At 37.7% G+C, this 13,120-nt stretch overlaps 2 protein-coding genes across 2 annotated transcripts; both read right to left on the reverse strand.

Moving 5' to 3' along the window:
- Positions 1-4,259: 4,259 nt before the first annotated feature.
- LOC145674035 (kelch-like protein 26) lies at positions 4,260-8,575 on the reverse strand. The gene is given in 3 exon segments (XM_081743861.1): positions 4,260-5,004; positions 5,006-5,550; positions 8,552-8,575. Coding segments are annotated over 3 exon segments (1,314 nt in total).
- Positions 8,576-8,702: 127 nt separating this feature from the next.
- On the reverse strand, positions 8,703-10,045 carry LOC145674036 (kelch-like protein 26). The gene is given in 2 exon segments (XM_081743862.1): positions 8,703-9,447; positions 9,449-10,045. Coding segments are annotated over 2 exon segments (1,281 nt in total). The 5' UTR covers positions 9,985-10,045.
- Positions 10,046-13,120: the final 3,075 nt, after the last annotated feature.

A 13,120-nucleotide genomic window follows, 5' to 3' on the forward strand; every position in this document is an offset into this window, starting at 1 on the left:
TGTGTTCCACTTATTATATCGCGGGCTGTAGCGAAATCCAAAAGGATGAATGTTCTCTTGCAGTGATTGGTTGAAACACCGACCTACAACGTAAAGTTCATTATGTAAAACAGCGTTACCAAAATTAGACTGTTCCCCATGTGGTATAGTTGTCAAGTGTCTCCACTTTCCCACACTGGGAAGGAAATACGTTATTTCATTTGTGATGCCTCCAATTCCGAACCCCCCAACTTTGACAACGGCCAGCTTCATCCCTCGAGAATTAACCATCATTTCTGCAGAGCTTGTCGTATTCACTTTATAGGTTTCTGCCAACACTTGTCGATACAAGATAGGAAACTGAATCATAATACAATGCAACGTCTTCGATTCTAAAAACTGTTTGAGATTCTGCGGATTAATTTCATTGAAATGAATCTTTCGCAGTAGGTTCTGGGCATACAGTAGTCGCTGAACCTTGTCATATTCAACCCACTTCACTACGATATGAAGCACTTCAGACTCGGGGCAATCAACGGGGAAACCACACTCTAATAAATATTCCAGCTGACACGGAGAAAGTGTGAAAATCTTGACTCCTGGAGAATTCATTTAAGTTACCACTCATGAAACGGTATACTCTCTTTCGAAGTTGGTGCAGAGAGTAGATTTCGGCTATCGTTGCTATATCTACACAATTCTCCAAATCCATCTGAGCCTGCAGATAATTGGAAGAAGCCTCGGCCACAGCAACAACCTGTACATGACTAGCTGCTGATAGGACATCCTGGATATTTGTTAGATTCAAAGCAAGGCGCGACCTGTAAGTATAGTCTATCAGGTACTTGATCCCAGCCGCTGTTACACTATTCAAGCAGATCTCACTCTGACGACTCTCACGCATGGCATCAGTGAACATCAGTGAACAGTAATCACTGTACGACGCCAATACTACCCTATGGGCCTGAAACGCTTCTTCTGCCACTAGAGTGACATCTAGCGGTAAGCATTTGCTTCTCAAAGCATTCAAGCCACATAGAGGAGTTCCTGTATGCGACGGAGACTCAAAATGAACTGTGTTCAAAGGTCGATCCTGGCCCCAATCTCGAATTCGTGTCATTGTCACAGCCTTTCAAGTATCAGCCATTCACTTTCTCATCCGTTGAAGGACGCCGTTGGTAGTAAATATTTATTCTCAAATGCTGCTTTTCACATCCATCCAAGAAAATATTTACATTAGTACTTCTCTTCAACGTACGAACTTCCACAATAAAATCGTTCCGATTAATTATTTTCTTCCAGCTCTTACACATGAGTTCGAAAAGTATCTATAAAACTTCATGATGAATCTTCACACTGCAAATTTCTGTCACTGATTTTAAGCATTCCATAACACATCAATCCCCTGTATGCACATACAAACAGAATACAGAAAATAATTTATGTTAGTTTTTAGTCAACTGCCCACAATGCACGAGACGCTGCGATAACTCGGACGTGAGAAAGTACAGATAAGAAACTGCAAAGCAACGTGACCGGCGTCACTCTGGTTACTTGAATATCTGCTCTGGTCTAGTCTGCTCTAATCTATTGCAATGTTTCATAAGCGATTAAAGAAAGCACTTAATTCAGTTCCAAATAACTGTAGAATATATACTGTGCATAATAACAAGTCAGGGAGAAACACTGAAATGGTTCGTCACTAACTGAAATTTTCTCACCAAAAGCAATGTTTTAAATATATATTTGAAAAAAACGATGAAAGACTTCTTTGTCCAGTTGTGTGTGAAAGAAGCAATTCCCACTGAAGAAAGAACTTGTATGCGTCGCAGAATAAAGTATAAATAAAAAAAAATAATCACCGTCTTTACGAAATATACACGGCGTCTACAAAAAGTACTTCTATAACCTGGTAGCTGTTATATAATCAAACATGAGGCGATGTAAGAAACTTTAAATTTATTTCAATATAAAATATCATTACTCTTTTCTTTTTTGTAATTCACTCGCTTCATTTTTCCGTTCTATTACAATGTAATGACAAAAATGATAAATACGTGTGTTCGTTACACAGAGTTAGAAACAATGAAAATTTACACGTAGTGTTGTAGCTGCAAAGCTACTGCGAGGTGTGAAGAAAAAAAGTGAAGTAAAATAATAAGACAATGTCGTGAACACATCTCTCATACCAATCCCTAAGCTCCGCAGATAAATGCACATTATAATTAAAAAAGGAACCATATATATGGATCATCAACTTCGTCAAACATACGATATCTTCTCATATTTTTACTTAAAACATGAAGTACCAATTACATTATACGTAGAATCAATTATACTTACCATTACAACCCTGTTAAACTATACGTTCCATAAACCAACACAGGACAGGAACCATTGGAAGACATTTGACCCGCAAATAATATAAGATGTGATCATGATCCGAGTTAAATACACTGCAATATGACTTACAACAAATTACTATCCCACAGATTACAACTGATATGCAGTGAGCATAGTTTTTAAATGTTCCTACTATTCAGTAGGTGAAAAAAAGAAAGAAAAGAAACAAAAATAAAATATACTCATTATATTCACCACAGAATAAAATACGATTTCATATTTGCACTATGAAAAGCAAGTGTATTCAAGAAGGTAAATTTAAATGCGAGTAAGTAATATGAAAATTTAACCACTTCATATAAAATATTTACTTTCATATTTGCTTGTTTCTGATACTGGTTACTAGATAACACAGATTCCTTACGCACACAGTTTTTTGTGCTCCACACAGTAATATATATATTTATACGGAAAACATCATATTTAAACGTGTTTTGCAAACAATAACTCGCTGTTCTGCATATTTTCTTAGCAAAAGTATTTTCTTTGCATGTCATTCCGCATGTCATACCGCTTGTTTTGTAATGTTTGATAGAGCCAAATGATAGACCTGGTTGGTTTTCCCCCTTCACCAAGTTTTATTACAAAATATAATACAATAAATTCAAGTGTTTCTAATTCAATGTCTTTTCCTCAATGACCAAGTGAAGGAATAATAAATGTTTTGCCGGGTGCCCGTTCCACTCATGGCAGTTTCTAGAACACTGGCAGGTTGTAGTTTAGACTTGTGTTATTAGTTTAAGATGGATCCCTAGCCCAGTGGCACATAGGGTAAGGAAGAGAGGCTCCTATTCCACAGCGACATAGGAAGGTAAAGGTTAGGCGATCAGTTGGTCGACTGATGCTGGGTCCCTCGTTGGTCCTCCTTTTATTTATCCTCCTCGGGTACTTCCGTGAGGTCGTCTGCTTTTCGTGTTCCTCGGTATCTTCCGTGTTGGCCTGTTGTCTGCTAAGTTGTTTGTAATCATTAGCACGTGTTGACCTGGCACGTGCGTTTTTTGTGATGTGGGGATCCTTGCAGAGATCTAAAATCTCTACTTTAGAAGATAAATATGAGTTTGAAAAATGTTCAGATTGGTGACACGTTTCTTTGAAGTTACCAAAAGACTCTAATATCGGTATACAGAAATCACACATACAGTTTGAGAAACAACACAGTGCTAATGTCTTCTTGGCGGTTCGCAGTATAAGACGACTACCGTAAGCGATTGTCTTATGAAAGCGTGAACTATTGAGGATTTTTCCAATAGCTGAAAACCCCGGAAGAACCTTTAATTCTTACATCATCCTGCGAATAACCGAAGAAAACCTAACAAAAGGGCACAGATGAATGACTTATTTGGTGAATAGATTGCCTGATGTCTTTTCAGAGACCCGATCTATATACATTTTCCGCTAAGACTGGGCAAGTAAACATGTTAATCTTTAAGTGAACAGTGGGATATTTTAACAGATTATCATGGCTACTAAACAAACACGAACACAATGGGCACTATAAATTTATCATGCAAATGGCTATTTTGTGTCTTCAATATTTCTAGCTAATTGAACAAATTCATTCAAATTACACGCCGAAAGGGCTTTTCGTCATTGTGAGTCTTTTGAATATGCTTTTAAACTATTCGTCGACGGAAGGTTCTGTAACACCACCTCACGTTTGTATGATCACTATTCATATATTTCCTTATGTAGTTAGAGTGTAGGAACAATATGAAATATACTTTACAGTTGAATGTCTATGGAATAGCATGTTGCGGTAAGTGGACATATAGTACATCGCGGCGCTCAGTAAGTTTCATACCCTTTCCTCATGCTCCACATAATTGTTTACATCAGCAGAATTTCCGTCAGTGAAACTAATTTTATCAAATCGAAATTTAAGAAATAACTATTTCGTCGAGTAGCATAATTTCATCGCCAATATAAGATTCACACGGACACTCATCTTCCGTTACATCTATATTCTCTTCCGCTGATTCACTAGCGCCACCTATGGCGTACAATTGTCCACCGACGACGTTCAAGGAAAATCGACACCTTTCACACTGCATCGGCACCATTGTGTTCCACTTATTATATCGCGGGCTGTAGCGAAATCCAAACGGATGAATGTTCTCTTGCAGTGATTGGTTAAAACACCGACCTACAACGTAAAGTTCATTATGTAAAACAGCGTTACCAAAATTAGACTGTTCCCCATGTGGTATAGTTGTCAAGTGTCTCCACTTTCCCACACTGGGAAGGAAATACGTTATTTCATTTGTGATGCCTCCAATTCCGAACCCCCCAACTTTGACAACGGCCAGCTTCATCCCTCGAGAATTAACCATCATTTCTGCAGAGCTTGTCGTATTCACTTTATAGGTTTCTGCCAACACTTGTCGATACAAGATAGGAAACTGAATCATAATACAATGCAACGTCTTCGATTCTAAAAACTGTTTGAGATTCTGCGGATTAATTTCATTGAAATGAATCTTTCGCAGTAGGTTCTGGGCATACAGTAGTCGCTGAACCTTGTCATATTCAACCCACTTCACTACGATATGAAGCACTTCAGACTCGGGGCAATCAACGGGGAAACCACACACTAATAAATATTCCAGCTGACACGGAGAAAGTGTGAAAATCTTGACTCCTGGAGAATTCATTTAAGTTACCACTCATGAAACGGTATACTCTCTTTCGAAGTTGGTGCAGAGAGTAGATTTCGGCTATCGTTGCTATATCTACACAATTCTCCAAATCCATCTGAGCCTGCAGATAATTGGAAGAAGCCTCGGCCACAGCAACAACCTGTACATGACTAGCTGCTGATAGGACATCCTGGATATTTGTTAGATTCAAAGCAAGGCGCGACCTGTAAGTATAGTCTATCAGGTACTTGATCCCAGCCGCTGTTACACTATTCAAGCAGATCTCACTCTGACGACTCTCACGCATGGCATCAGTGAACATCAGTGAACAGTAATCACTGTACGACGCCAATACTACCCTATGGGCCTGAAACGCTTCTTCTGCCACTAGAGTGACATCTAGCGGTAAGCATTTGCTTCTCAAAGCATTCAAGCCACATAGAGGAGTTCCTGTATGCGACGGAGACTCAAAATGAACTGTGTTCAAAGGTCGATCCTGGCCCCAATCTCGAATTCGTGTCACTGTCACAGCCTTTCAAGTATCAGCCATTCACTTTCTCATCCGTTGAAGGACGCCGTTGGTAGTAAATATTTATTCTCAAATGCTGCTTTTCACATCCATCCAAGAAAATATTTACATTAGTACTTCTCTTCAACGTACGAACTTCCACAATAAAATCGTTCCGATTAATTATTTTCTTCCAGCTCTTACACATGAGTTCGAAAAGTATCTATAAAACTTCATGATGAATCTTCACACTGCAAATTTCTGTCACTGATTTTAAGCATTCCATAACACATCAATCCCCTGTATGCACATACAAACAGAATACAGAAAATAATTTATGTTAGTTTTTAGTCAACTGCCCACAATGCACGAGACGCTGCGATAACTCGGACGTGAGAAAGTACAGATAAGAAACTGCAAAGCAACGTGACCGGCGTCAGTCTGGTTACTTGAATATCTGCTCTGGTCTAGTCTGCTCTAATCTATTGCAATGTTTCATAAGCGATTAAAGAAAGCACTTAATTCAGTTCCAAATAACTGTAGAATATATACTGTGCATAATTACAAGTCAGGGAGAAACACTGAAATGGTTCGTCACTAACTGAAATTTTCTCACCAAAAGCAATGTTTTAAATATATATTTGAAAAAAACGATGAAAGACTTCTTTGTCCAGTTGTGTGTGAAAGAAGCAATTCCCACTGAAGAAAGAACTTGTATGCGTCGCAGAATAAAGTATAAATAAAAAAAAAATAATCACCGTCTTTACGAAATATACACGGCGTCTACAAAAAGTACTTCTATAACCTGGTAGCTGTTATATAATCAAACATGAGGCGATGTAAGAAACTTTAAATTTATTTCAATATACAATATCATTACTCTTTTCTTTTTTGTAATTCACTCGCTTCATTTTTCCGTTCTATTACAATGTAATGACAAAAATGATAAATACGTGTGTTCGTTACACAGAGTTAGAAACAATGAAAATTTACACGTAGTGTTGTAGCTGCAAAGCTACTGCGAGGTGTGAAGAAAAAAAGTGAAGTAAAATAATAAGACAATGTCGTGAACACATCTCTCATACCAATCCCTAAGCTCCGCAGATAAATGCACATTATAATTAAAAAAGGAACCATATATATGGATCATCAACTTCGTCAAACATACGATATCTTCTCATATTTTTACTTAAAACATGAAGTACCAATTACATTATACGTAGAATCAATTATACTTACCATTACAACCCTGTTAAACTATACGTTCCATAAACCAACACAGGACAGGAACCATTGGAAGACATTTGACCCGCAAATAATATAAGATGTGATCATGATCCGAGTTAAATACACTGCAATATGACTTACAACAAATTACTATCCCACAGATTACAACTGATATGCAGTGAGCATAGGTTTTAAATGTTCCTACTATTCAGTAGGTGAAAAAAAGAAAGAAAAGAAACAAAAATAAAATATACTCATTATATTCACCACAGAATAAAATACGATTTCATATTTGCACTATGAAAAGCAAGTGTATTCAAGAAGGTAAATTTAAATGCGAGTAAGTAATATGAAAATTTAACCACTTCATATAAAATATTTACTTTCATATTTGCTTGTTTCTGATACTGGTTACTAGATAACACAGATTCCTTACGCACACAGTTTTTTGTGCTCCACACAGTAATATATATATTTATACGGAAAACATCATATTTAAACGTGTTTTGCAAACAATAACTCGCTGTTCTGCATATTTTCTTAGCAAAAGTATTTTCTTTGCATGTCATTCCGCATGTCATACCGCTTGTTTTGTAATGTTTGATAGAGCCAAATGATAGACCTGGTTGGTTTTCCCCCTTCACCAAGTTTTATTACAAAATATAATACAATAAATTCAAGTGTTTCTAATTCAATGTCTTTTCCTCAATGACCAAGTGAAGGAATAATAAATGTTTTGCCGGGTGCCCGTTCCACTCATGGCAGTTTCTAGAACACTGGCAGGTTGTAGTTTAGACTTGTGTTATTAGTTTAAGATGGATCCCTAGCCCAGTGGCACATAGGGTAAGGAAGAGAGGCTCCTATTCCACAGCGACATAGGAAGGTAAAGGTTAGGCGATCAGTTGGTCGACTGATGCTGGGTCCCTCGTTGGTCCTCCTTTTATTTATCCTCCTCGGGTACTTCCGTGAGGTCGTCTGCTTTTCGTGTTCCTCGGTATCTTCCGTGTTGGCCTGTTGTCTGCTAAGTTGTTTGTAATCATTAGCACGTGTTGACCTGGCACGTGCGTTTTTTGTGATGTGGGGATCCTTGCAGAGATCTAAAATCTCTACTTTAGAAGATAAATATGAGTTTGAAAAATGTTCAGATTGGTGACACGTTTCTTTGAAGTTACCAAAAGACTCTAATATCGGTATACAGAAATCACACATACAGTTTGAGAAACAACACAGTGCTAATGTCTTCTTGGCGGTTCGCAGTATAAGACGACTACCGTAAGCGATTGTCTTATGAAAGCGTGAACTATTGAGGATTTTTCCAATAGCTGAAAACCCCGGAAGAACCTTTAATTCTTACATCATCCTGCGAATAACCGAAGAAAACCTAACAAAAGGGCACAGATGAATGACTTATTTGGTGAATAGATTGCCTGATGTCTTTTCAGAGACCCGATCTATATACATTTTCCGCTAAGACTGGGCAAGTAAACATGTTAATCTTTAAGTGAACAGTGGGATATTTTAACAGATTATCATGGCTACTAAACAAACACGAACACAATGGGCACTATAAATTTATCATGCAAATGGCTATTTTGTGTCTTCAATATTTCTAGCTAATTGAACAAATTCATTCAAATTACACGCCGAAAGGGCTTTTCGTCATTGTGAGTCTTTTGAATATGCTTTTAAACTATTCGTCGACGGAAGGTTCTGTAACACCACCTCACGTTTGTATGATCACTATTCATATATTTCCTTATGTAGTTAGAGTGTAGGAACAATATGAAATATACTTTACAGTTGAATGTCTATGGAATAGCATGTTGCGGTAAGTGGACATATAGTACATCGCGGCGCTCAGTAAGTTTCATACCCTTTCCTCATGCTCCACATAATTGTTTACATCAGCAGAATTTCCGTCAGTGAAACTAATTTTATCAAATCGAAATTTAAGAAATAACCATTTCGTCGAGTAGCATAATTTCATCGCCAATATAAGATTCACACGGACACTCATCTTCCGTTACATCTATATTCTCTTCCGCTGATTCACTAGCGCCACCTATGGCGTACAATTGTCCACCGACGACGTTCAAGGAAAATCGACACCTTTCACACTGCATCGGCACCATTGTGTTCCACTTATTATATCGCGGGCTGTAGCGAAATCCAAACGGATGAATGTTCTCTTGCAGTGATTGGTTAAAACACCGACCTACAACGTAAAGTTCATTATGTAAAACAGCGTTACCAAAATTAGACTGTTCCCCATGTGGTATAGTTGTCAAGTGTCTCCACTTTCCCACACTGGGAAGGAAATACGTTATTTCATTTGTGATGCCTCCAATTCCGAACCCCCCAACTTTGACAACGGCCAGCTTCATCCCTCGAGAATTAACCATCATTTCTGCAGAGCTTGTCGTATTCACTTTATAGGTTTCTGCCAACACTTGTCGATACAAGATAGGAAACTGAATCATAATACAATGCAACGTCTTCGATTCTAAAAACTGTTTGAGATTCTGCGGATTAATTTCATTGAAATGAATCTTTCGCAGTAGGTTCTGGGCATACAGTAGTCGCTGAACCTTGTCATATTCAACCCACTTCACTACGATATGAAGCACTTCAGACTCGGGGCAATCAACGGGGAAACCACACTCTAATAAATATTCCAGCTGACACGGAGAAAGTGTGAAAATCTTGACTCCTGGAGAATTCATTTAAGTTACCACTCATGAAACGGTATACTCTCTTTCGAAGTTGGTGCAGAGAGTAGATTTCGGCTATCGTTGCTATATCTACACAATTCTCCAAATCCATCTGAGCCTGCAGATAATTGGAAGAAGCCTCGGCCACAGCAACAACCTGTACATGACTAGCTGCTGATAGGACATCCTGGATATTTGTTAGATTCAAAGCAAGGCGCGACCTGTAAGTATAGTCTATCAGGTACTTGATCCCAGCCGCTGTTACACTATTCAAGCAGATCTCACTCTGACGACTCTCACGCATGGCATCAGTGAACATCAGTGAACAGTAATCACTGTACGACGCCAATACTACCCTATGGGCCTGAAACGCTTCTTCTGCCACTAGAGTGACATCTAGCGGTAAGCATTTGCTTCTCAAAGCATTCAAGCCACATAGAGGAGTTCCTGTATGCGACGGAGACTCAAAATGAACTGTGTTCAAAGGTCGATCCTGGCCCCAATCTCGAATTCGTGTCATTGTCACAGCCTTTCAAGTATCAGCCATTCACTTTCTCATCCGTTGAAGGACGCCGTTGGTAGTAAATATTTATTCTCAAATGCTGCTTTTCACATCCATCCAAGAAAATATTTACATTAGTACTTCTCTTCAACGTACGAACTTCCACAATAAAATCGTTCCGATTAATTATTTTCTTCCAGCTCTTACACATGAGTTCGAAAAGTATCTATAAAACTTCATGATGAATCTTCACACTGCAAATTTCTGTCACTGATTTTAAGCATTCCATAACACATCAATCCCCTGTATGCACATACAAACAGAATACAGAAAATAATTTATGTTAGTTTTTAGTCAACTGCCCACAATGCACGAGACGCTGCGATAACTCGGACGTGAGAAAGTACAGATAAGAAACTGCAAAGCAACGTGACCGGCGTCAGTCTGGTTACTTGAATATCTGCTCTGGTCTAGTCTGCTCTAATCTATTGCAATGTTTCATAAGCGATTAAAGAAAGCACTTAATTCAGTTCCAAATAACTGTAGAATATATACTGTGCATAATTACAAGTCAGGGAGAAACACTGAAATGGTTCGTCACTAACTGAAATTTTCTCACCAAAAGCAATGTTTTAAATATATATTTGAAAAAAACGATGAAAGACTTCTTTGTCCAGTTGTGTGTGAAAGAAGCAATTCCCACTGAAGAAAGAACTTGTATGCGTCGCAGAATAAAGTATAAATAAAAAAAAATAATCACCGTCTTTACGAAATATACACGGCGTCTACAAAAAGTACTTCTATAACCTGGTAGCTGTTATATAATCAAACATGAGGCGATGTAAGAAACTTTAAATTTATTTCAATACACAATATCATTACTCTTTTCTTTTTTGTAATTCACTCGCTTCATTTTTCCGTTCTATTACAATGTAATGACAAAAATGATAAATACGTGTGTTCGTTACACAGAGTTAGAAACAATGAAAATTTACACGTAGTGTTGTAGCTGCAAAGCTACTGCGAGGTGTGAAGAAAAAAAGTGAAGTAAAATAATAAGACAATGTCGTGAACACATCTCTCATACCAATCCCTAAGCTCCGCAGATAAATGCACATTATAATTAAAAAAGGAACCATATATATGGATCATCAACTTCGTCAAACATACGATATCTTCTCATATTTTTACTTAAAACATGAAGTACCAATTACATTATACGTAGAATCAATTATACTTACCATTACAACCCTGTTAAACTATACGTTCCATAAACCAACACAGGACAGGAACCATTGGAAGACATTTGACCCGCAAATAATATAAGATGTGATCATGATCCGAGTTAAATACACTGCAATATGACTTACAACAAATTACTATCCCACAGATTACAACTGATATGCAGTGAGCATAGTTTTTAAATGTTCCTACTATTCAGTAGGTGAAAAAAAGAAAGAAAAGAAACAAAAATAAAATATACTCATTATATTCACCACAGAATAAAATACGATTTCATATTTGCACTATGAAAAGCAAGTGTATTCAAGAAGGTAAATTTAAATGCGAGTAAGTAATATGAAAATTTAACCACTTCATATAAAATATTTACTTTCATATTTGCTTGTTTCTGATACTGGTTACTAGATAACACAGATTCCTTACGCACACAGTTTTTTGTGCTCCACACAGTAATATATATATTTATACGGAAAACATCATATTTAAACGTGTTTTGCAAACAATAACTCGCTGTTCTGCATATTTTCTTAGCAAAAGTATTTTCTTTGCATGTCATTCCGCATGTCATACCGCTTGTTTTGTAATGTTTGATAGAGCCAAATGATAGACCTGGTTGGTTTTTCCCCTTCACCAAGTTTTATTACAAAATATAATACAATAAATTCAAGTGTTTCTAATTCAATGTCTTTTCCTCAATGACCAAGTGAAGGAATAATAAATGTTTTGCCGGGTGCCCGTTCCACTCATGGCAGTTTCTAGAACACTGGCAGGTTGTAGTTTAGACTTATGTTATTAGTTTAAGATGGATCCCTAGCCCAGTGGCACATAGGGTAAGGAAGAGAGGCTCCTATTCCACAGCGACATAGGAAGGTAAAGGTTAGGCGATCAGTTGGTCGACTGATGCTGGGTCCCTCGTTGGTCCTCCTTTTATTTATCCTCCTCGGGTACTTCCGTGAGGTCGTCTGCTTTTCGTGTTCCTCGGTATCTTCCGTGTTGGCCTGTTGTCTGCTAAGTTGTTTGTAATCATTAGCACGTGTTGACCTGGCACGTGCGTTTTTTGTGATGTGGGGATCCTTGCAGAGATCTAAAATCTCTACTTTAGAAGATAAATATGAGTTTGAAAAATGTTCAGATTGGTGACACGTTTCTTTGAAGTTACCAAAAGACTCTAATATCGGTATACAGAAATCACACATACAGTTTGAGAAACAACACAGTGCTAATGTCTTCTTGGCGGTTCGCAGTATAAGACGACTACCGTAAGCGATTGTCTTATGAAAGCGTGAACTATTGAGGATTTTTCCAATAGCTGAAAACCCCGGAAGAACCTTTAATTCTTACATCATCCTGCGAATAACCGAAGAAAACCTAACAAAAGGGCACAGATGAATGACTTATTTGGTGAATAGATTGCCTGATGTCTTTTCAGAGACCCGATCTATATACATTTTCCGCTAAGACTGGGCAAGTAAACATGTTAATCTTTAAGTGAACAGTGGGATATTTTAACAGATTATCATGGCTACTAAACAAACACGAACACAATGGGCACTATAAATTTATCATGCAAATGGCTATTTTGTGTCTTCAATATTTCTAGCTAATTGAACAAATTCATTCAAATTACACGCCGAAAGGGCTTTTCGTCATTGTGAGTCTTTTGAATATGCTTTTAAACTATTCGTCGACGGAAGGTTCTGTAACACCACCTCACGTTTGTATGATCACTATTCATATATTTCCTTATGTAGTTAGAGTGTAGGAACAATATGAAATATACTTTACAGTTGAATGTCTATGGAATAGCATGTTGCGGTAAGTGGACATATAGTACATCGCGGCGCTCAGTAAGTTTCATACCCTTTCCTCATGCTCCACATAATTGTTTACATCAGCAGAATTTCCGTCAGTG

This window comes from Thermobia domestica, chromosome 17 (genome assembly GCF_964235325.1).
Source record: "Thermobia domestica chromosome 17, izTheDome1.hap1.1, whole genome shotgun sequence".
Lineage (NCBI taxonomy): Eukaryota > Metazoa > Arthropoda > Insecta > Zygentoma > Lepismatidae > Thermobia > Thermobia domestica.